Here is a 25,138-nt window from a genome sequence, read left to right as displayed (position 1 = left end):
AGTTCCCTGTCTCCCTTTAAGTATGATTCTCATAGCTTTTAACATTTCACATACACAAAACATTAAAGGACACTCTGGATCAGAGAAAACATATTCAAATTTCATACAAAACTTTTATTTCCCAATTGCACCAATTTGGAGAAAAGTACTATGCAATGATTGCATAGTATGTCAGCTAAATAAAACTTATCCAAATCAAAAACAAATAGTACAAAGACAAGATTTTAAAGGACAAAGTTTGTACTTTAACCACCGTATTTCATTTGATACAAAAGGACCAATTTCAACATCATCCGAAGGAAACTCCTACATTATGGTAATTGTTGACGCATTTACACATTATGTAGCACTTAACCCAGTACCACATTGTAACGCTTATTACGCTTACACAACACTCTATGAACACTGGATAGCCAAATTCGGACTACCAGAAATTTTAGTTACAGACAACGGTACGGAATTCATAAATAATGAAATCATCACACTATGTCATTTATATAACATCAAACACAAACCACGTACATCTCACGCACCTTGGACAAACGGCTTAGTCGAAGGTATGAACCGTTCACTACAAGAATATCTTAGATGTATCATCAATGGAAATGATACAAGATACACCGAATGGTCAGCAGATGTAAAACAATTTCCCTTAGCATATAATTCACAAATCACGACAACTCTAGGAAGGTCACCATATGAAATGGTTTTTAATCAAAAGCCACGCAAACCAATAATGTTTAAAGCAAACTCTCATAAAAATGCACAAAGTCATTGTCAACCGAATAAAGACTCAATTTGTTATAACCTACCTTTACACACACATGATGAAGATCATTTTCATCACCCACAAATTCTTAAATTAGCCTCCGGTACACACACCGAATGGATTTTAAACAGAGATAAAAAACACGATGAAATTTACCAAAAAGTAACAAAAAAGTTGTTACAAAGGCAAAACATTAATGAACAAATAAATTCACGCTTTATACCAGCCTCCGATTTAAAAATTGGAAAATTTGTTTTAATACCCAATTTTAACACTCAAAAAGGAATTTCTAAAAAATTACAACCCCTTCGTAAAGGACAACCCCTTCGTAAAGGACCATACCAAATAATTGCCAAACCCACTGACGTAACGTATAAACTCACAATTTCAAATAAAAAGGAAATTGTTCAACATCGTAACAATCTATTGCCCTACTACCCAAAAGAATACGCGCTACGCGAACTAACTCAATTATATTCTTTCACAGGTTTAAAAGTTATTCAAAATAACCCACATACAGAAAATGAAACACAAAACCAACATGACATTCATCCCGAAATCCAAAATAAAAAATCAACTACAATAAAAAACAATACAAAAAAGCTAGATCAAAATATTCCTCAAAAAGAAAGAAAAAATAGAAAAATGACAGAAAAAATTATACCCTAAGAACAAATCCACAAATCAGAACATAGAGAGTCATCACGACTTAGAAAGCAACCACGCAAAAACTATAAAACATTCATCCCACAATCTAAAATATTAAAGAAAGTTGAATTTCAAAACAGCTTTAATTTTATATTTAATAATCTTTGCACCTCTGAAATATTTTGAACTTTCATTTTTCAAAATAACATGCTGACAGACACGCAACGATTCTAGTTCAAAATTGGCCAATAGGATTCATCCAATCCGTCACCTTCTATAACTCCAACACAAACCAACTAGACGAAAGATATTAAACTCCAAGCATATCTATAGCTATAACTTTGCGACCTCCAGGTCAAAGATAAGCAAACCATTCCAACTTGACAACTAAAATAAACGTCACCATAATATCACAACCCTCCCTTATCTAATAACCCAAAAATCAACAATATTTCCCCAACTCAGACCTCAAATACCCCCCAAACAAATATGTTAAATTAGCCTAAAGTAAAAGAACGACCATTTTAATTAGCCTAAAGTACCAAAAACTCAAAAATACCCCAGATCATTTGACAAATAAAAATAAAGAAAAAGAAGACCTCCCGATCACCATAAAATATGCCCCCAACAATTTTTCACAAAACTCAACCCACTTGGCAAAAAACCAATAAATAATTCGACCACACTTGAAAATTGCCTCAAACATCAAAAAATATTCGATCGAGAAGCCATTTCTTAAATGCTCTTTTCTCGACCAGTCAACATAATTCTTGACATTCTCATAAACTTTTTAACGATATTTAAACTTTTAATCATATTTCTTTTTGATACCTTTGAAGCTTTTATAATAAACTTAATCATTTTTTGCAATATTTTTTAAATTTTCTACTCATATTTGAACTACACCTCCAACTTTCAAAAGCTATTGACTATATCCACAGGTACGATTCACAAAACTTATCTAAATGATACGAACCATTTTTAGTAGAACCGATATTTTTTTACTATTTGTAATTTTTATAACATTTCTATCATCCCTCATCTTGACAATATGCAAATGTATAAAGAAAACAATCATCACATTCGCCCTAGCAACAATCCTCCTAATTCTTTTTCTAGAAGAATACTACAATAAACATAAATTTTTTCACAAAAAGAAATAGATCAAAAACCATCAAAAATTGCTAACCAACAATCACACAGTCAGTCTTCACCGACATCATCCCAAGATAACCCAACACCACCTACAACTACCCAAAACCCCCAAACATCTACACGAATTTCTTTTCAAGATAACCCATATACCTTTGAAGAACGACCCGCTCGCTTATCTGAACCACTAGAACCAGTTCAACGACAAGCACCTCTAAGTGAACCAACATATAACTTATACCCAACACTACCACAAGAATTAAGTAGAATACAAAAACTTAGTCAAAATCAAAATACAGTTGAAATAAATAGACAAATTATACATCCTCGACGAAACAGAAATTTTCAAACCCCCCGAGTTCATTTTGATATACCCCAATCCCCATCACAAAGTACTCCAGAAAACCCCATTGGTATATTACCAGAAACCCCTACGCTTCATTCACAACGTAGCACCTCAAGCCTACCCTCGGATTACTTAGGTTCAACACAAACATCTGAACAAATACGTGAAAATCCCTTTAACCCCCCAAACCAAACATCACGACTACCATATTGGACAACACAATCATTCACACAAGGTGAACCAAATTTAATCAATGATCCAATAGATATTTCTACGGATACAACAACATCCTCATCACTACCAGAAACATTATCACTACCATCAACACCATCAATAAGCCAGATTTCACCAACGCCTATTAACTTAATTTTCCCAAATAACCTCGACGCTAGAATCGAGAACAATCATCAACAAATATTCCTTTAAGACTAGACTGGAATACATTCACAGCACCTCCACCATTATTTGGACAACACCCAGAAAGTAACCGACTCCACAACTGGGCACTCAATAGACTACAATATAGACAAGACATCCACAAAGACATTCGTGATCATAACATCCAAATACTCCAACAAAATAGTCTACAATTGAAATTTGAAATCACGGTTAAACTAAACAACATTGCTCAACATCCCTACCCATTAAACCCACCAAATTTAACAGCTCAATCACTACCACCACCGTTTATAACAACTGAAGTAATATACAAATACGACAGATATACCAAAAAGACAATTGGTTACATCACATTTTATAACCCATACTCAGGATTATCATACACTGTATATTCTAAAAATATTAATTTTTCTCCAACTCTTTTTTCTAGTAATCTCCAACCAGAACATAAATCCTTCCCCCCGCACAGGACCCCAAGATTTATTAGTAACACATTACGATTGTGAAGAAAATGAACAAAAAACACTACACAAATATGCAATAAATCAGGTATCACAATGCGAAACAGAACCACAAGCTATAGAAACTACAAATGTAATAGCGACACTTTATTCAAAAGCCTGAGCAACAACAGTTATAGGATATAAATTCACAGCAACATTTTCTGAAAAGAAAGTACATTGTTCACAAGTCTCAAATGGAAATAAAAACCGACTTGACCACGAATCATTCTACCAGAGTAATATCGAACGACTTTTACATCTCAATCCCGAAGATTGTAAAAACGAGTTACTCAGACTAAATATCACAAGAAATAAAAACACAGATAGAAAGTTAGTATATTTCCAAGTTTTTGCAGATTCTGTACATCAAGCAGAACTTGAAAGATATCAAGGACATATAAAACTAGATGAAAAATACCCATACAACGGCGCACACGGAAGATTAACTTATGACATACACGATAAACACTGGATACCGCACATTGGTATAAATAACCCATCAAACTGTAAAGCAGACACAAAAAATAAAGGATATCAAGAAATAATGTTTTTCGATTGGAAAATACAACTCGAAAAAATACAACTCACACGCGATTTATCTGACAACACAATGATCTATCAAGGATTTAGATTACCTTGTAAAAACGATCAAGGCTATTGTGACCCTACAACACGAACACAAGCAACAATTGTTTGGTTCCCCGAAGACACATGTACAACATTTCAAGTAGCAAAAATACACGCTCGAATGATAAAATTTCACGAAAAGTATTTTATACAATCAATTCCATATGAACAAAAAAATCCATCACGAAAAAAAGTTCTAATTCTAGAAACATACACAATATAGAAAATAAATTGACACGTTTTCAAATATATCAAGAAACAGAACTTGCATGTAAATACAGAAACCCACTTCACAAAATACTCCGAAATATTAGTTGAATACGAAAAAGGATTCGACATGACCACTGGAAAAATAAAAATCGACCCATACGCCACAAGTCATCCTATAAACGAAGGAACATCATATATACCAGTTAATTTTCAAAAAAGTAAAGGTCAACCTGGTGGACATCTAAAGCCCCATGACACTAGAAGCACACGTTTACAAGAAATATCACTAATGATTAGTACATATTTCGGTAATATCCACTATGATATTCAGTTAGATATGAAATTAGACTACACAATTAGCCGAATTTTTCAAGAAATGTCACTCTCTGAATTAGAAACACTTCACCAACTATGCGAATTAGAAAGAACACAAATCTTACAATCACTAGCACTAGCAGTATTAAAAATACCCTACGCAGGATATTTACTATCAGGAAATAGATCAAATTTTTTAGACTACGAAGGAAACATTTTATGGTTTTATACCTGTACCAAAAAAGTATCACCACTATATGTTTTTGAAGATAAACGATGCTATAAAAGAATCCCTATCTTTTATAAGAATAAAGTACATTTCTCGTTGACACACTTTCAAGACGAACCTATTTCTGGGATACCGCAGTTCCATGTGGATCAGAAAATAGCCACAATGTAGTACAACTGAAATCTGATGAAGATAAATATTACCTTCTTACCCCATACCCCACATTAATGCAATCACTCAAAAAATTTTCACCAGAAAGCATTAGAGCTATTGCTCGAAACCCAAATATCGACTTACAATCAATTGGAATTTATTCAAAATCCGATATCCAACATCACATTAGAACACAACAATTCCAAGAATTATTAACACAAATGGACACTATACAAAGACAATCAATTGACCAAAACTTACGCAAACTTGCCGAAACCGCAGGATTTGCAGATATTTATACACAAGATTATAACATAGCGGATATTTTAAAGACATTAAAGACTATATATATCTAAACGGTGAAAAATACCGACCACAAGATATCTCACCCATAAATATCTTTAGCTTTGTTACACTAAAAAATGAAATTCTTGATTTTCTAGGATGGCCCTATTACATCTTAGAAAAGTTGACTATTCTATACGCAATGTTTAACTTTATAGGATTTCTTTTTTCACTTTTAAAAGGAATCTATAACACATGTGCTATACACACACAAGTCAATAGACAAGCAAGTGTAGCACGCATACCATTTGCAGGATTCTTTGGAATTTTTTCATCATCAATAAACAAAATTCTTTTAGACGCACAAATAAAAGAATACAACACAAAAATAGCAACAACACAGAACACATACGACGAAGAACATAACAATGTAGAAATAACACCTACAGCACCACAGTTACCACCCCTACCACATAACCATCCATTATCCCTAGTCCCACGAAATTTTCGAAATTTAGCAATAACACATAATCCAAATTTCAGACCAACCATATCACAAAGTCCCATTCAACATATAATGACACATCATTCACAAGATGAAAATACATATGAACAAATTATAGAACAACCCCATACCACCGCTTTTCAGTCTCAAAATAATAATTTTTTTAGCCCACGATGAGCCGACAACTTGGATCCCTACACCGCTCAAATTCCCACCCAACCAACCTCAACACTCCAATTACAATAATTCCACTTTTTGCTTTCCCGCCACCCGATTTCCCAACCAGTAATATAACATCAGGCATGAATTCAGACACTAATTCACATATTTCAGTTTTATACTCCATTTCACAACTCAATAACCCTGATATTGAAACCCCTGATGAAATTGCAGACTCTGCACCATCTCCATCCAATAATTTTCAAACCAACTCCTCAATTTTTTCAACACCCCCTTTTCAACCAATCCCACTAAATAACCCACTCCCATCCATTTCTACACCCTCTTACGCTTCCCAAGTCACCCCAACCTACTCTTCATTTCATTCAGACCGATCATCCAATTCTCCAGATACTCCCCAAATCTCCCAAGAACTAGATAATTTTATCACCCTACAACAACAACCCTTCCACCTTGACACCCCCACTATAAATCAGATTTCATCCACAATAGAATCATCAAACCCACCTACACCTACACCCTCTTCAGCTTATACCGCATCATTAGCACCATCATCCACACCCACCGAATCATCAAATAGCACTAATAGAGCTTATCGCACTTTCAAAAGAAAATTCCCAAACCACCCATTTCCAACAAAACCAGGAACAGCCCGTGAATATATTAATCATCCAAATCACACTAACACGAAAGATTTTCTAGCAATCACCTTACCTTCATTTCCACAGTATACTTTAAACACCCCCTATGACACTAACGACACACGTAGTTTTGTAGATGAACATGTTTTAATGCCTACACTTCATTGGACATCATATTATCATTTTACTAATCCCCTTTGCCTACCATTATCTAATACTCATATCGATATAGAAAGAAGTCAAGATATGCTATACCGACTCACCACGCCACTAACACATAGACAATTTACTTATATAGGATATAAAAAGTCACTAAAAACATACACTGCACACCGAGCTAACGAATATACGCTAGAATATTACGATCATAACATCATCCGAGCTAACCAAGACCAATTTTTAGATGATAATCGCTTCGCTAACCCACAAATCACAGAAAAATTCTTCATCAAAGCACCATATGTATTTACACTCAATATATTTGATCGCAAATTCGACCAAGTCATTTCTGAAGCACTAACCGACATGCAAGCTTACGAAAGTTTTAAAGAAAGATTTCAATTATTTTCACTAACCTTCAATTTCCTTGCACCACATGAACGCGATTTGCACTGCTCACACGACATTATGTTGCGCACTAAACAAACCCACACGTATACATACTATCGCTTCATACAAAATCATTTTGACCTGCACACTCCATCAAGACAACCACACCAACGTTTTCAGTTTATTAACTCTAAATACACTTCACCATTTTTGCATCAAAGATACTAACCTTCACGGTATTCTTCGCAATTATGATCCCATAACCCAAATGTATATTTTTTGTCCCATCACGACGACCCTTAACGCAGAAGAATCCAGACCCTTCCTTATCCCACATCAATTTATTCAACCTATAGAAATCCCAATATTGGAATTCATCCACAACACTAAATACAATCACAAATTATATAATCTCATCCAAAACACACCTTATGAGTTTGCAGTTGGCACTGAAGAACTAAAAACCATTAAAGCACTTCAATTGCTTTGGCCACTGCTTCAAACTAAAAACATCATTCGCATACTAGCAAAATTACTAACAAAATCCGACATAATACACGACATCGTCCCCCACGGTTTTTTCCCCGACGACTAACAGGTAAGTATAATTTATACATATTCTTCACTAATAAATTCAAATTAAAAACTAACCATTCTTTATCCATGTCTCATTTAGATTTTTAGTCTTCATCCCACGATCATCTGCAAAAAACACAAAAGAAAAATAAAAAATAGAAAACTTCTTCAAAATCTTCTAAACTCTATTAATATTTTGCACTAGATAAATTCAATAAAATTCATACAAATGTAGTAAATTAATTTATAAATTGTTTCCCCACAAGCAGTAAATTTAGTAATGATGAAAATTTGTAACTTAATTTTTCCCCAAAACTAGCAGTAAAATTGAAATTCTATGTAGTAAATTGATAAGACGAACATGCAGTACTAACCTTTTGATATTTTCATTCACTCGCACAAGAATTCTATCCAAACTCGCACAGCTTGCCCACGAAGAATTGTTTAAATAATGAATTTCAGTTTCAAGTTTTCACACTCAACAACTCTAACACACGATAACAAGTTTCAAACTTTCCTTTAACCCGGTTGGAAAGGAATTATATACTAAACAAAACTAACCAACGCAGCTTACTAAACACCACAACACATAGAATAACAGCATGACTAAGAAAAGGAAACCAACGGTACCCAAACCGGATTAACCCAGTATAAAACTGGATAACTTATTCTTTTGAAGACTATTATAAAGTCTAAGAAAGAAATAATAAAACACAAAAAAGTCGAAAGACAAACCCATACCAAAAACAATTTGATTTTTGAAAAAAGGACACAACCAACGAAACATAAGAAAAACCACCACAAACCCGACATAAAACGTTATCACATAACAGGACCTCTCACAGAAACCGCACGAAATCATACTCCCACTCCTGGCCTAACCCACCAGAGAGGACGTCCTGAGCATGCTCTATAGCCGGCCTAACCCACCGCGCTACATCCACGCTTTGTGACCACACTTCTATTTTTAAAAAGAGGTACTCAAGGGTGAGTAACTCTTCAAAATAACCGAACTAAAACAAAAAGCTTTTGTGAAAACAACTAACCAAAATCATAATTAAAACACTGAACTAATAACAATTTTATAAAATGTAAATTATACCTTGCAGTATATAGATCAGCATACAACACCAAAGACAAACATCCAAAGACAAAATGACCCCACTACACTCGAAAAAGAATGGCCAACCACAATCAATATGCCGTCCACAATCACAACTCAAAGGATTTAGAGTACGACTTGACTTCGCAGAAAAGGACTTCATTGAACTAGACCAATGACCACCTCGATGTTCAAGTATACGTACAGATCCGAGTAACCAGGCATCCCCTCCACGCACAATCTCCACGCCATTCCCAGAAAAGGTCGAACACAAAAGAAATTCTCTACATGAAACAGAAAAACCTGTCATAGCCAACCATTCTGAAATCAGATTGAGTTTGTTGGGAAAACCCAGTCGTTGTCATAAGAAGACACAACGATTGATCCTGGAACTTCTCTAACAAGAAAACCCAGAAGAAATATGATGTTCGCCAAATACCAACGTCCATCATCCATCCTTTGAATTGCAGAAAGACAATTCTAAAAAACTCTGTAAAACCCGGATGGGTGGAACCTGATCTAAACTACATTTTATGATTGGATAAATTAGATATTTTACCACTGTAAAGTATTTAATATTAACCAATCATGATCCATCTAACTAACAACCCACTTATTTGTAAGTGCTGAAATTACTTGTAATTTCAGCACCAGAGAGATTTGAATTTAACTTAGAAATTAGTTGCCTCTCCAAGAGAACTTCAGCAGCCGCAATAAACCAGTATACCCTAGATCTATTGAGCCTAGCAGAGACTAGTTAAACAACCTGAGACTAGATAGTATAAGAGTAAGATTAGGATCGGTATTAGACTAAGAAGTTGCACGAATCTATCCGGCCGAAAATAAGATAGCATGACAAGCAGACGGTGTACCCTATCCGAAATTACTCTATGAGTTAACCACATCGGACCTAACTCAAAAGCGAGAATAAGATACGTGGTTAGTTTCAGTAATATTCGATAAATATAACGACAATGAAATTCACAAGCTGATTAAAAAATTCACGAAAAGATAATTTTTTGAACAATCAAAAGCATTAGGAGGCCATCAACTGTTTATTTTGTGAATTGTAAGCAATTTCTATGAGCCGATTGTAAGCGTATCATATTTCAAGGGAAAAAAAATCAATGAAAAACCAAAAAAAAATCTTATAGCCATAGTGAAAAATTAAATGAGCTCACGTTCAAGAGTACTCGACAGTAACATATTACGTCATATGTGACGTAACATGTCAATGTCAACTAATCGCTTCCGTGAGCTCAATGAACTTTTCACTAGCGTTTTTCAAGCGAGAACTTCCCTGCCCCAACGAATAGGCGAAAGCTCAATGATTGACCGCGTTGATTCTCCGATGCAGGTCGTTGCACTTGCGAAGCGCGTAAAGCCGTCCTTGTCGTAATTAAGCGTTCCTAACAAAAGAATGAATAGTAGCCACTTAAGATTTGCTCCATGACTATCCAGAAAATAACGCCAGATGAGAGTTACGTTTGAGTCTGGTTTCACTCAACATGGGCGCTCGTGGCGTTCCTTGTCACAAACTACTCCTTCAAAAAGCGCTCGCGGGGTTCCTTGTCACAAACTACTCCTTCAAAAAGCTCTCGCGGGGTTCCTTGTCACAAACTACTCCTTCAAAAAGCGCTCGCGGGGTTCCTTGTGACAAATTACTTCTTCTAAAAGCGCTCGCGGGGTTCCTCGTCACAAACTACTCCTTCAAAAAGCGCTCGTGGGTTTCTTTGCCACAAACTACTCCTTCAAAAAGCGCTCGCGGGGTTCCTTGTCGCAAACTACTCTTTCAAAAAGCGCTCGTGGGGTTCCTAGGCACAAAGTACTCCTTCAAAAAGCGCTCGCGGGGTTCCGTGTCACAAACTACTCCTTCAAAAAGCGCTCGCGGGGTTCCCTGTCACAAACTACTCCTTCAAAAGCGCTCGCGGGGTTCCTTGTCACAAACTATCCTTCAAAAAGCGCTCGCGGGGTTCCTTGTCACAAACTACTCCATCAAAAAGCGCTCGTGGGGTTCCTTGTGACAAACTACTCCTTCAAAAAGCGCTCGCGGGGTTCCTTGTCACAAACTACTCCTTCAAAAAGCGCTCGTGGGGTTCCTTGTCACAAACTACTCCTTCAAAAAGCACTCGCTGGGTTCCTTGTCACAAACTACTCCTTCAAAAAAGCGCTCGTGGGGTTCCTTGTCATATACTACTCATCAAAAAGCGCTCGCGGGTTTCCTTGTCACAAACTGCTCCTTCAAAAAGCGCACGCGGGGTTCCTTGTCACAAATTACTCCTTCAAAAAGCGCTCGCGGGGTTCCTTGTCACAAACTACTCCTTCAAAAAGCGCTCGTGGGGTTCCTTGTCACAAACTACTCCTTCAAAAAGCGCTGGCGGGGTTCGGTGTCACAAACTGCTCCTTCAAAAAGCGCTCGCGGGGTTCCTTGTCACAAAATACTCCTTCAAAAAGCGGTCGCGGGGTTCCTTGTCACAAACTACTCCTTCAAATAGCGCTCGGGGGGGGGGGGGGGGGGGGGGTTTGTCACAAACTACTCCTTCAAAAAGTGCTCGTGGGGTTCCGTGTCACAAACTACTCCTTTAAAAAGCACTCGCGGGGTTCCTTGTTACAAACTACTTCTTAAAAAAGCGCTCGCGGGGTTCTTTGTCACAAACTACTCCTTCTAAAAGCGCTCGCGGGGTTCCTTGTCACAAACTACTTTTTCAAAAAGCGCTCATGGGGTTCCTTATTACAAACTACTTCTTCAAAAAGCGCTCGCGGGGTTCCTTGTTACAAACTACTTCTTCAAAAAGCGCTCGCGGGGTTCTTTGTCACAAACTACTCCTTCTAAAAGCGCTCGCGGGGTTCCTTGTCACAAACTACTTTTTCAAAAAGCGCTCGTGGGGTTCCTTGTCACAAACTACTCCTTCAAAAAGCGCTCGCGGGGTTCCTTGTCACAAACTACTCCTTCAAAAAGCGCTCGCAGGATTCCTTGTCACAAACTACTCCTTAAAAAAGCGCTCGTGGGGTTCCGCGTCACAAACTACTCCTTCAAAAAGCGCTCGCGGGGTTCCTTGTCACAAACTACTCCTTCAAAAAGCGCTCGCAGGGTTCCTTGTCACAAACTACTCCTTCAAAAAGCGCTCGCGGGGTTCCTTGTCACAAACTACTCCTTAAAATAGCGCTTGCGGGGTTTTTTGTCACAAACTACTCCTTCAAAAAGCGCTCGCGGGGTTCCTTGTGACAAATTACTTCTTCTAAAAGCGCTCGCGGGGTTCCTCGTCACAAACTACTCCTTCAAAAAGCGCTCGCGGGGTTCCTTGTCACAAACTACTTTTTCAAAAAGCGCTTGTGGGGTTCCTTGTCACAAACTACTCCTTCAAAAAGCGCTCGCGGGATTCCTTGTCACAAATTACTCCTTGAAAAAGCGCTCGTGGGGTTTCCGCGTCACAAACTACTCCTTCAAAAAGCGCTTGCGGAGTTCCTTGTCACAAACTACTTTTTCAAAAAGCGCTCGCGGGGTTCCTTGTCACAAACTACTCCTTAAAATAGCGCTTGCGGGGTTTTTTGTCAAAAACTACTCCTTCAAAAAGCGCTCGTGGGGTTCCGTGTCACAAACTACTCCATCAAAAAGCGCTCGCGGGGTTCCTTGTCACAAACTACTCCTTCAAAAAGCGCTCGCGGGGTTCCTTGTCACAAACTACTTTTTCAAAAAGCGCTCGTGGGGTTCCTTGTCACAAACTACTTTTTCAAAAAGCGCTCGTGGGGTTCCTTGTCACAAACTATTCCTTCAAAAAGCGCTCGCGGGGTTCCTTGTCACAAACTACTCCCTCAAAAAGCGCTCGCGGGGTTCTTTGTCACAAACTACTCCTTCAAAAAGCGCTCGCGGGGTTCCTTGTCACAAACTACTCCTTCAAAAAGCGCTCGCGGGGTTCCTTGTCACAAACTACTTTTTCAAAAAGCGCTCGTGGGTTTCCTTGTCACAAACTACTTTTTCAAAAAGCGCTCGTAGGGTTCCTTGTCACAAACTATTCCTTCAAAAAGCGCTCGCGGGGTTCCTTGTCACAAACTACTCCCTCAAAAAGCGCTCGCGGGGTTCTTTGTCACAAACTACTCCTTCAAAAAGCGCTCGCGGGGTTCCTTGTCACAAACTACTTTTTCAAAAAGCGCTTGTGGGGTTCCTTGTCACAAACTACTCCTTCAAAAAGCGCTCGCGGGGTTCCTTGTCACAAACTACTCCTTCAAAAAGCGCTCGCGGGATTCCTTGTCACAAATTACTCCTTGAAAAAGCGCTCGTGGGGTTTCCGCGTCACAAACTACTCCTTCAAAAAGCGCTCGCGGGGTTCCTTGTCACAAACTACTCCTTCAAAAAGCGCTCGCAGGGTTCCTTGTCACAAACTACTCCTTGTGACAAACTACGCTTGGGGCTTGAAACTCATAAATCTCAACCAAGTAGAAAATTGGGCTCTTTTCCAGTTCGCCTTATTCAATTTTTTTCTGAATTTTAAGATGACTTTTCTTGTTATAAACTGCATTAAAACATATCAGCGTGAACAGGTGAACAAACTTTTACAATATTTCTTACATGAAAAATTCCATGTGAACAATTTTTGGCTCTTTTTATTTTTCCCTCTCACCTGCAATTTTTTATAATTAAATTACTGTTCACCTTGCCCGATTGTCATAAAAATTGACATGCAAATAAATTAGGCCATGACAAACATATTTGGTCTTCATAATTAACCTTGTAAAACCACTCGTAGGACCATAAAAATGATGCTCATGTGAGGGGGGGGGAGGAAAAAGAGCCCAATTTTTGAACAGCTTATACGAGGGAAACTTCATAAGAGCCAAAATTTGAAATGATGGTTGAAATTGAATGGGTCGTTCGCCAAAACAGAGTTTGATCGGATCGTTCTTTGAGTAAATGATATGCTCTCAAGCTAAATTTGGAGAGGATATCCGAGTTCCATAATCGCGTGGTTGCGATTGGTGGGGGCTTTTCTCATTGATGAAGCTTCGAATAGCCAAAAATTTCAGGGCAGTATAAAACCTTCAAAATTTCCAAAACTTTAAGTATATTGGGCTTTTTTGGGTTCGGCTCAGGTTGATTCAAAGCGAGAATAAGATACGTGGTTAATTTCAGTAATATTCGATAAATATAACGACAAAGAAATTCACAAGCTGATTAAAAAATTCAAGAAATGATAATTTTTTGAACAATCAAAAGCAGTAGGAGGCCATAAACTGTTTATTTTGTGAATTGTAAGCGGTTTCTATGAGCGGATTGGATTGTAAGCGTATCATATCATATTTCAAGGGAAAAAAATCAATGAAAAACCAAAAAAAATCTTATAGCCATAGTGAAAAATTAAATGAGCTCACGTTCAAGAGTAGTCGACAGTAACATATTACGTCATATGTGACGTAACATGTCAATGTCAACTAATCGCTTCCGTGAGCTCAATGAACTTTTCACTAGCGTTTTTCAAGCGAGAACTTCCCTGCCCCAACGAATAGGCGAAAGCTCAATGATTGACCGCGTTGATTCTCCGATGCAGGTCGTTGCACTTGCGAAGCGCGTAAAGCCGTCCTTGTCGTAATTAAGCATTCCTAACAAAAGAATGAATAGTAGCCACTTAAGATTTGCTCCATGACTATCCAGAAAATAACGCCAGATGAGAGTTACGTTTGAGTCTGGTTTCACTCAACATGGGCGCTCGTGGCGTTCCGTGTCACAAACTACTCCTTCAAAAAGCGCTCGCGGAGTTCCTTGTCACAAACTACTCCTTCAAAAAGCTCTCGCGGGGTTCCTTGTCACAAACTACTCCTTCAAAAAGCGCTCGCGGGGTTCCTTAACACAAACTACTCCTTCTAAAAGCGCTCGCGGGGTTCCTTGTCGCAAACTACTCCTTCAAAAAGCGCTCGTGGGGTTCCTAGTCACAAAGTACTCCTTCAAAAAGCGCTCGCGGTGTTCCGTGTCACAAACTACTCCTTCAAAAGGCGCTCGCGGGGTTCCCTGTCACAAACTACTCCTTCAAAAGCGCTCGCGGGGTTCCTTGTCACAAACTATCCTTCAAAAAGCGCTCGCGGGGTTCCTTGCACAAACTACTCCTTCAAAAAACGCTCGTGGGGTTCCTTGTGACAAACTACTCCTTCAAAAAGCGCTCGCGGGGTTCCTTGTCACAAACTACTCCTTCAAAAAGCGCTCGTGGGGTTCCTTGTCACAAACTACTCCTTCAAAAAGCACTCGCAGGGTTCCTTGTCACAAACTACTCCTTCAAAAAAGCGCTCGTGGGGTTCCTTGTCATATATTACTCATCAAAAAGCGCTCGCGGGTTTCCTTGTCACAAACTGCTCCTTCAAAAAGCGCACGCTGGGTTCCTTGTCACAAATTACTCCTTCAAAAAGCGCTCGCGGGGTTCCTTGTCACAAACTACTCCTTCAAAAAGCGCTCGTGGGGTTCCTTGTCACAAACTACTCCTTCAAAAAGCGCTCGCGGGGTTCGGTGTCACAAACTGCTCCTTCAAAAAGCGCTCGCGGGGTTCCTTGTCACAAACTACTCCTTCAAAAAGCGCTCGCAGGGTTCCTTGTCACAAACTACTCCTTCAAAAAGCGCTCGTGGGGTTTCCTTGTCACAAACTACTCCTTCAAAAGGCGCTTGTGGGGTTCCTTGTCACAAACTACTCCTTCAAAAAGCGCTCGCGGGGTTCCTTGTCACAAACTAGTCCTTCAAAAAGCGCTCGCGGGATTCCGTGTCACAAACTACTCCTTCAAAAAGCGCTCGTGGGGTTCTGTGTCACAAATTACTCCTTCAAAAAGCGCTCGCGGGGTTCCTTGTCATAAACTACTCCTTCAAAAAGCGCTCGAGGGGTTCCTTGTCACAAACTACTCCTTCAAAAAGCGCTCGCGGTGTTCCTTGTCACAAACTACTCCTTCAAATAGCGCTCGGGGGGTTTTTTGTCAGAAACTACTCCTTCAAAAAATGCTCGTGGGGTTCCGTGTCACAAACTACTCCTTTAAAAAGCACTCGCGGGGTTCCTTTTTACAAACTACTTCTTCAAAAAGCGCTCGCGGGGTTCTTTGTCACAAACTACTTTTTCAAAAAGCGCTCGTGGGGTTCCTTGTCACAAACTACTCCTTCAAAAAGCGCTCGCGGGGTTCCTTGTTACAAACTACTTCTTCAAAAAGCGCTCGCGGGGTTCTTTGTCACAAACTACTCCTTCTAAAAGCGCTCGCGGGGTTCCTTGTCACAAACTACTTTTTCAAAAAGCGCTCGTGGGGTTCCTTGTCACAAACTACTCCTTCAAAAAGCGCTCGCGGGGTTCCTTGTCACAAACTACTCCTTCAAAAAGCGCTCGCGGGATTCCTTGTCACAAACTACTTCTTAAAAAAGCGCTCGTGGGGTTCCGCGTCACAAACTACTCCTTCAAAAAGCGCTTGCGGGTTTCCTTGTCACAAACTACTCCTTCAAAAAGCACTCGCAGGGTTCCTTGTCACAAACTACTCCTTCAAAAAGCGCTCGCGGGGTTCCTTGTCACAAACTACTCCTTAAAATAGCGCTTGCGGGGTTTTTTGTCACAAACTACTCCTTCAAAAAGCGCTCGTGGGGTTCCGTGTCACAAACTACTCCATCAAAAAGCGCTCGCGGGGTTCCCTGTCACAAACTACTCCTTCAAAAAGCGCTCGCGGAGTTCCTTGTCACAAACTACTTTTTCAAAAAGCGCTCGCGGGGTACCTTGTCACAAACTAATCCTTAAAATAGCGCTTGCGGGGTTTTTTGTCACAAACTACTCCTTCAAAAAGCGCTCGTGGGGTTCCGTGTAACAAACTACTCCATCAAAAAGCGCTCGCGGGGTTCCTTGTCACAAACTACTCCTTCAAAAAGCGCTCGCGGGATTCCTTGTCACAAACTACTCCTTAAAAAAGCGCTCGTGGGGTTCCGCGTCACAAACTACTCCTTCAAAAAGCGCTTGCGGGTTTCCTTGTCACAAACTACTCCTTCAAAAAGCACTCGCAGGGTTCCTTGTCACAAACTACTCCTTCAAAAAGCGCTCGCGGGGTTCCTTGTCACAAACTACTCCTTAAAATAGCGCTTGCGGGGTTTTTTGTCACAAACTACTCCTTCAAAAAGCGCTCGTGGGGTTCCGTGTCACAAACTACTCCATCAAAAAGCGCTCGCGGGTTCCTTGTCACAAACTACTCCTTCAAAAAGCGCTCGCAGAGTTCCTTGTCACAAACTACTTTTTCAAAAAGCGCTCGCGGGGTTCCTTGTCACAAACTACTCCTTAAAATAGCGCTTGCGGGGTTTTTTGTCACAAACTACTCCTTCAAAAAGCGCTCGTGGGGTTCATTGTCACAAACTACTTTTTCAAAAAGCGCTCGTGGGGTTCCTTGTCACAAACTATTCCTTCAAAAAGCGCTCGCGGGGTTCCTTGTCACAAACTACTCCTTCAAAAAGCGCTCGCGGGGTTCTTTGTCACAAACTACTCCTTCAAAAAGCGCTCGCGGGGTTCTTTGTCACAAACTACTCCTTCAAAATGCGCTCGCGGGGTTCCTTGTCACAAACTACTTTTTCAAAAAGCGCTCGTAGGGTTACTTGTCACAAACTACTCCTTCAAAAAGCGCTCGCGGGGTTCCTTGTCACAAATTACTCCTTGAAAAAGCGCTCGTGGGGTTTCCGCGTCACAAACTACTCCTTCAAAAAGCGCTCGCGGGGTTCCTTGTCACAAACTACTCCTTCAAAAAGCACTCGCGGGGTTCTTTGTCACAAACTACTCCTTCAAAAAGCGCTCGCGGGGTTCCTTGTCACAAACTACTCCTTCAAAAAGCGCTCGCGGGGCTCCTTGTCGCAAACTATTCCTTCAAAAAGCGCTCGCGGGGCTCCGTGTCACAACCTTAGCGTTTCCGTTATTGAGGTACTCCTCAAAAAATAAAGGAAAACTGGTGCCATATAGACCCAATAATAGCAATTGGGAGTTATCTCTTCGAAATCCAGTGAAATGACATTCATAAGCGTTTTAGAGGTCGAGAGTCTTACGAGTTTGCTATGAGACAATACGTCGTGCCGTAACATCCAGTTTGCCAGCAGAAAGTCTACTTCAATTGGAGAAACCGCATTTTAAGTTTCAGACTTTATTCGTTCATCTATGTAATTTAAATGTATACTGTATTTCATATCACCGTTGCAAAAAATATGACATTTGGAGTTCGGATAACAACTTGCTACTTCTAGAGCAATTAATTTCAAATTATGTACGCTAATCGATAAAAAAAATCAATTTCGCCGCGCAAAAAGCGGACGTTTTACAACCCAGCAGCTAAGTACCGATGGTTTATTGAAAATGATGCAAAAAATTAGAAACTTGTCTACGTCATTCCCGTTTTCTAAAACAGGAATTAGCTTTCAATGTTTTTTAAGGTTTTTTTTCGAAAAATTTATAGAGCTCACGCCATCGAGTAAGTGCCTGAAAGCGTTCTTCTAGATGAAATTCCGATTGAGTAGATTCCTTTTTTTTCAGATGCGTGTTAGAAAAACCATGCTTAATTTAAAATGTTGTTGGATGTTTGCACAATCGGTTATTTGCAGTGAACCTTGCAAGAAACGTAGACAAAGTTGAATGTAATATCAGTTAATTTTTGACTCATGTTCATGCATAGATACTCGAAAAAACCTCCAAAACCTCACAATTTTTTATGACGAGAGACTTCCCTTGTGAATTAAAACTTCCCCTTAAATGTCAACCGGAGTTATAGCTCATGGGAGGAATATCAAAGGGCCCAATTTATGTTCTGTTTGCAAAATACTTATCCGTATTTCATGAATCTTAAAAAAAACTTCCAATTCTGTCAGTGATTGTTTCAAAAATTTTAAACTGTTGCTTATAAGATTTTGAAAGTTGCAACTGAGAAAGGCTTTCGATTATTTCGACGTTTTCTGCTATTCGCTCCTTCTGCCCTGCGAATAGCCCCAATATAGCCGCTGCCATGGCAAAGATAGTGTGTTAAGACGAGCTCTCACTTGACCTCTAGCTTCAGGTCTACCACACATTGGCCGATTTCGGCTGCAAAAGTGGACCACCTTAAAAACTAAGGCGCGAAAAAGCGGCCGTGTGTCGAACAACAAAAGGCTTTGATCAACAAAAGTACTCAGTCTGGAATGTTATTATTATTTTTATTATTACTATTAATAGTATTATGATTATTATGATTGTTTTAATGATTATTATGATTATTGTTATGATTATTTTTATGTTTATTATGATTATTATGACTGTTATTACTATTATTAATAGTATTATAATGTTTATTATTCCAACCATTAAAAATGGGGAGAAACTTTGCATTCGGATGTTTTAGTTATTTTTTCTTTTTTTTTTGTTTTCCACGCAAAATCAGCTACCAAAAGTAACCATCGGAGTAAGTTGAGTGATATGTCAAACGAAAGCTCGGTTAAACCAAGAAACTTTCCCAGTGTCGAGAAAAGCCGGTATGAATATTTTGATTTTTCGTCTAATTTTGAGTAAAAAAAAAGTGAGCGAGCAGGCTTACAGTAGCTTATTTATGCTTAATTTAAGCCGTACAAACTTAGTTTTACTCAAAAAAACTATTTTTTGGATGGTTTTGGCGCAATTTTGAGAATAAAAGTTTCTATTATTGAAAAAAATTCTGCAAAATCCATTTTTCTGATTTGAATTTAAAAACATCTAAAATTTTTTTTCATTTATTTTTTGTTTATCTAGTCATTTTTTCCACGCACTGTTGTCCAATTTGGTTATTTTAATATTTTAATATTTTCTAGTTTTTGTTCAGATTTTTAAATCGCATCACAGAGAAACTACATTAATTTGAAAAAACAAAAAACATTTTTTTGTATTATTCAAGACTATTGTCGAAAAATTCTGTGCTATTTGCACAGTAACCGTCTAACCTGGTTAGTATAATTGATATAATACGTACACAGTTCACTGCAGTTTTATTTGTTCTCAAAATCTTCCTCATTGTAGATTTCGCCGAGGTTTCATCAACTTCTTCCGGGCACTGGTGTGCAAACGACGTCTTGAAATTGACAGTGTACGAGCGACAGGCGGCAATTCGGGTCACGATATGGGCCGAAGATCACGTGGAGGTCACGGGGCATCGGTACCCAAGAACAGCGGGACATCATCAAGCGCCGCTGCGGTGTCACGGGGAGCCACTGTGTTGTCGAACTCCTGTTACGAACACTCCTCGACAGGTAATTGGCACAAAAGTTTTTTTTAAAAAGTTAATAAAAAAATCATGACAATATCACAGAGGCGATGCCACAAAAATAGCATTGCCAGCTAGCAGAGAGGACAGGAAAGATGAGCCACTAAGTCCAAAGAAAACGGAACAGTTTTCGCAGAAACCACAAACAAAAAATTTCAAAATTTGTCTGGAAAGATGTTCCATCTGCGGAAAACAAATCCAGAAATAACATTCGATGGCGTTTAATAAAAACTCAAAAATACTTTTGGAGCGAAAATAAAATTGTCATGAAAAACTTTGAATTATAAACTCTTTTTTGTGATTTTTAACGTTTTGTGCAATTCGGCGGAAAGCATAAAAACTATGGTTCCCTCTGAGGACTAAAAATTAAGTAAGAAAGCCGATAAAATATATGCCGCAACCATTTAGGCGTAACAAACTTTTAAGCAAAAAAAAACAAAAAAATGAAGTATACCAAGTCAAGGTTAGTAGAATTACAAATTGAAGGAGAAACTGAAAATTTAAAAAGCAACTACAATGAAATCTGCATACAGCAAAACAGTTCTGAGCTGAGCCAATTAAAGCGACAAAACATAAACAGACAAGCAATAAGCCGAACTTTTTTTAAAACGGGAAAATTTCCCATTGAAAAAAAATATGTCCTGGTCAGATTCGAAATAAGTACTTTTTGACGTCCTAGGCGTATTCGTTACCTCCAGAAGTGTGCCGGAGATGCTTAGAAAGTGGAATTCATTATGAGCCAAGATATCAATATTTTAAGCGAATCAGTAGTTAACCCGACAAAAAGTCCATACCCCGATTTGATAAGGCTTGCTAATCGCAAGCGTAATAATCATCATAGCAATCTTAATAATAGTCATAACAATCATGTTAATAATTTTACTATTGATAATAATCATTAAAAAATAATTATAATGATGATTTAACTCGACATTTGGTACTTAAAAAATCAAAAATATTCAGAGCGTTGAAGCCCTCGGAAAAAAAGACATTACCAAGTGTCAATGACATATTCGACGGAAAAAGCCGCGATTTTCATGTTTTTGGTATCTTCTGAAAATCCTGGCAAAAACAATGCCATACGGTAACTTTGTGCAATCGTGTTAACCGTAGAGTTTATAAAGATGGCCCTGTTTACAAAACCTCGCAATGCTTGGTACACACAAATCTTTTTAATTCAGTTCCATCTATGACTAATGCAACACTCAGCATAGCCTGCATAACTGTTTTCACGCTTATTTTTAGTCCAAATCAAATTTCAAATAACGCTCTTTTCATTTGGTTCACTTTGAGGTAGAAAAACGCACGAAACTATGTTCGAACAATTTGGTGTAATTTTAATTTGGAATGCGCCTTGACTACTTGTGTTTTATTAGGGAACTTTGTTTTCCTCAACTGAGGAAGAGCATGGAAAAATGACAAGTGAATGGCAAAGGAAAATTTTAGCCCAAAATTGATGACCATAAAGTCTCAATGCAAAGCTCTACGAGATACTTTCACTCTCAACAAAAATGGAAATACTATGCAAGAACTTCGCTTGTTCGTCTGGAAAAATTATTTAAAACAGACATAGACTAATCAAGCAAACAGAAAAATGACGCGTTGTGAGCATTTAAAAAAAATGTTCGAACGTTTTTGAAGAAAAAAAACATAATTGTTTCCATCAAATTTTGTAACATCAGAAATACATTAAGTTGAGAAACTGATAGAACGTCAGTTGATAGTATTAGACGAATTCTTGATAAAAAATACAACTCAAGGCTATTGAAGTCAGTAGAAGTCAAAAACAATCAAAAATATTGTCTAGTAGGTTAAAATTCTCTCCTAATACTTCCGTCAAGACAATGCTGGGTAGAAGAAAACGTATTCAATGGGTTGTTTTGAAAGCTTTTTTTCCAAAAGAAAGCATCGATGTATATGAAAAGTTTTCTAAAAGACTGATTGCACAATCTTTTGAAAACTTTTTTTTTGTCTAACAGAATTTTCAAAATGTTGGGTTTCAATATATTAATAAATAACCATATTTCTTGCGGCAAAAATTCTATTCCTTAGGTTTTAGAATGAAACGTGGAAATGGAAATCGTATACTGAAGATTTCCAATGCAAAAAAAAACAAATTTTGCAGTCAAAAAATATTTGAGTTGAAAAAAATTGATAGATTGATTTTTTTAGAATCTCATTTTTTATTCGCTATCAGTAAAAACTGTGTGTGACAAGATAATCAGATAACGAAAATGGCGGCCATATTAACAAGTTCCAATAGCTAGCCTTTCACTTTGCAACGGTGCATGAGACAGATTAGATCACCGCTTACACTTCAAAATCACGAAATATATCGCGCGCTAATATCTTTCTAACATTTAGCTCAGGGCGTCAATATCTTTTATTTAATATAAAAAACTCCGTTCAAAAAAACCCAATTAAAAAAATTCAAAACCAGACCACTTTCTTCAGACTAATTTAAAATTTGTCTGAAGGAAGAGAACCACAGTGAGCATAAAATGCAAAAAAAAATACTGAAAAAAAAAACAATATTTTGTTTTCAAACCAATAAAAAGAACAAATAGGTTAATGTTAGTTGAAAAGAGCATCCTGAAGTTTTTAGAAATCTGCTCAAAAAATGAATTTCAATCTATTCGCAACTTCGAAAACAAAGTTTTCACGCGTTTCACTGAAAAAAAGCGGTAAATTAATCAACAAAAAAGCATTCAAAATTTTCTGGTGATGAAACAGACCAAAAAGTCCGATATTACCGAAAATGGCATCAAAATCAAATATGATTGAGGCAGCTCGAAACGATTTAAAAACATGGATCAATCTTTACGTAAGTTAAATAGTTGATTTCGATGAAGGACGCACAATTCTTTTTCAAGGTAAATTAAGCTCAAACTTGAGCTTCATTGCTAATAAGTTACAAATCAAAATTTCCTAATTTGAATTAAAAAAGTCAATATATCTCACTTATCTCAATTTAGACTTTTTTGTTTTCTCATGAAATGCTGCTTTGAAACAAATCAACTCATAACAAAGTATTTTTAATTCATTCAAATGATTTAAGACTGCTTGATGTAGGTCCCCTCCGATCTATGGCAAAGTCATCGGCAGCAACCAATGCTTCTGAAGCCCCGGTATCTTCGGCAACCCATAGGTTCAAGAACTCCTCTTCCCTCACTGTCGATGCTTGTTACTCGTCCACGAAAACGTCCAAGTGCTAAGTCGCTCCTCAATTTATGCATATCTGCACGCTTTTGTTTGGAATTTTTAATTACTACTACTTTCAAATCATTTTGTTAAATGTATATATATTTTCAAATTGAAAGAAAAAAAAATTAAAAACGATGAATTACCTTCAATAGCCAAAAAGACACAATTTAATTGCCATATTTCATCCAAGTCAAGTTTCTAGTTAACAATCTTCCATTTTCGGTAAACTTCTTCGCCAAGTGATTTTTTATTTGACCATAACTTGTGCAGAAACGGACTTAGGGAGGACGGCGAGCCCCCCCCCCCCCTACGATAAATTCCTAGATCTGCCCGACATTGTTCATGCTTGATTATGCTTGGGATGGAATTGAGCAACATGATGAATGATTCATAATTAGTCCTCAAATTATTAAGAGCAATATGTTAACAAGATCTGAAGTCGCAGTAAATTGTTGCTACTATTTATAAATTTTGATATTCCTCGAATTAAAAATCCAATGTATTGTCGCTTGGGAAAACGAGAAAAAATCATTTGTTGTCCGGCTCTTAATAACAATTTTCTGAAGTTGCTTTCACAGTTGTTCAGATCCGAGTGTGTTCCGACCACGGAATTCAATTATTTAAATTAATCAAAATTTTGTACTAATTACTGGGTACAAAATTCTCATATGCTTAGCTTGCATTAGTTCTTTATAGGGGTGGAATTACTTTCCAGGTACCAAAGGGGAGAATAGTTAAGGAGATCTCCTAAAAGATATTGCGACTTAGAATGTATTTGAAACTATCTAGAACCATAATGAATGATTCGTTTCGAACATAAGTTGTATTAAAATTTAAGTAAGTTTGCTTCTCACTCATTCTTTGAATGAAAATTGGTACACTGTCGCAAAGGTTTCAGACCAGTTTTTGTGACACCTTTAAAGCATTTTAGAAAACTAAATAGCAAAATCTGCATCAGTGCGGTAAGCCAGTCATTCAAAAGCGTCTAAACTTTTGGTTCATTTTTTTCAATATATCAGAAAAAATTAAAAAATCAGACATAATTTGCTTGCTGTGGTCGGAATACATGGACAACATACAAATTGAATTAAAAGATATTGATTTCTGACTGTTTTCGTACCATAAAGATTATTTAAATTTTTTGATTTATTAATTTTTATTTACTCAGAAAAATGGAAATACTCAATTACTTAATTCTATTTTCTTCCCAAAAGATGAGTGCAATGTATTGATTTTATAATTTAATTTGTCCTGTCATGAAAAATTTTCAATCAGATCTTTCCGAACTATTACGAAGGCAACTCTCATGACATATTTCGGGCATCTTTAACTTGCGGCAACTTCCAGAGATCTTGACTACTATAAAACTTCTGCTGGCCTCGAATTTTTTCGAAGACGTCTAGTACCAATGTTTCCTTTTGTTCAAGCCTGAACTGTTGAGTTAGGGCTGTGCCTGTTTCCATGAAGCCGTGTTTGTTATATGTCGCGGCTAAAACAAACCAGGTTTGCATGT

The 25,138-nt window shown here is 37.9% G+C and overlaps 1 protein-coding gene across 3 annotated transcripts in view; it reads left to right on the top strand.

The window, feature by feature from the left end:
- The window catches only part of LOC134854412 (substance-P receptor-like), a 154,402-nt gene extending 130,593 nt beyond the window's left edge, over positions 1 to 23,809 (top strand). For all 3 annotated transcript variants that reach the window (XM_063870650.1, XM_063870651.1, XM_063870652.1), the window contains exons 7-8: positions 20,178 to 20,407; positions 23,494 to 23,809. In XM_063870650.1, the coding sequence (XP_063726720.1) occupies positions 20,178 to 20,407; positions 23,494 to 23,636 (373 nt within the window). In that variant the 3' untranslated portion in view covers positions 23,637 to 23,809. The remainder of the gene's footprint in view (positions 1 to 20,177; positions 20,408 to 23,493) is intronic.
- The last annotated feature ends 1,329 nt before the right edge of the window (positions 23,810 to 25,138 follow it).

This window comes from Symsagittifera roscoffensis, chromosome 9, assembly GCF_963678635.1.
Source record: "Symsagittifera roscoffensis chromosome 9, txSymRosc1.1, whole genome shotgun sequence".
Lineage (NCBI taxonomy): Eukaryota > Metazoa > Xenacoelomorpha > Acoela > Convolutidae > Symsagittifera > Symsagittifera roscoffensis.
This window is presented reverse-complemented; position numbering and strand designations above follow the sequence as displayed.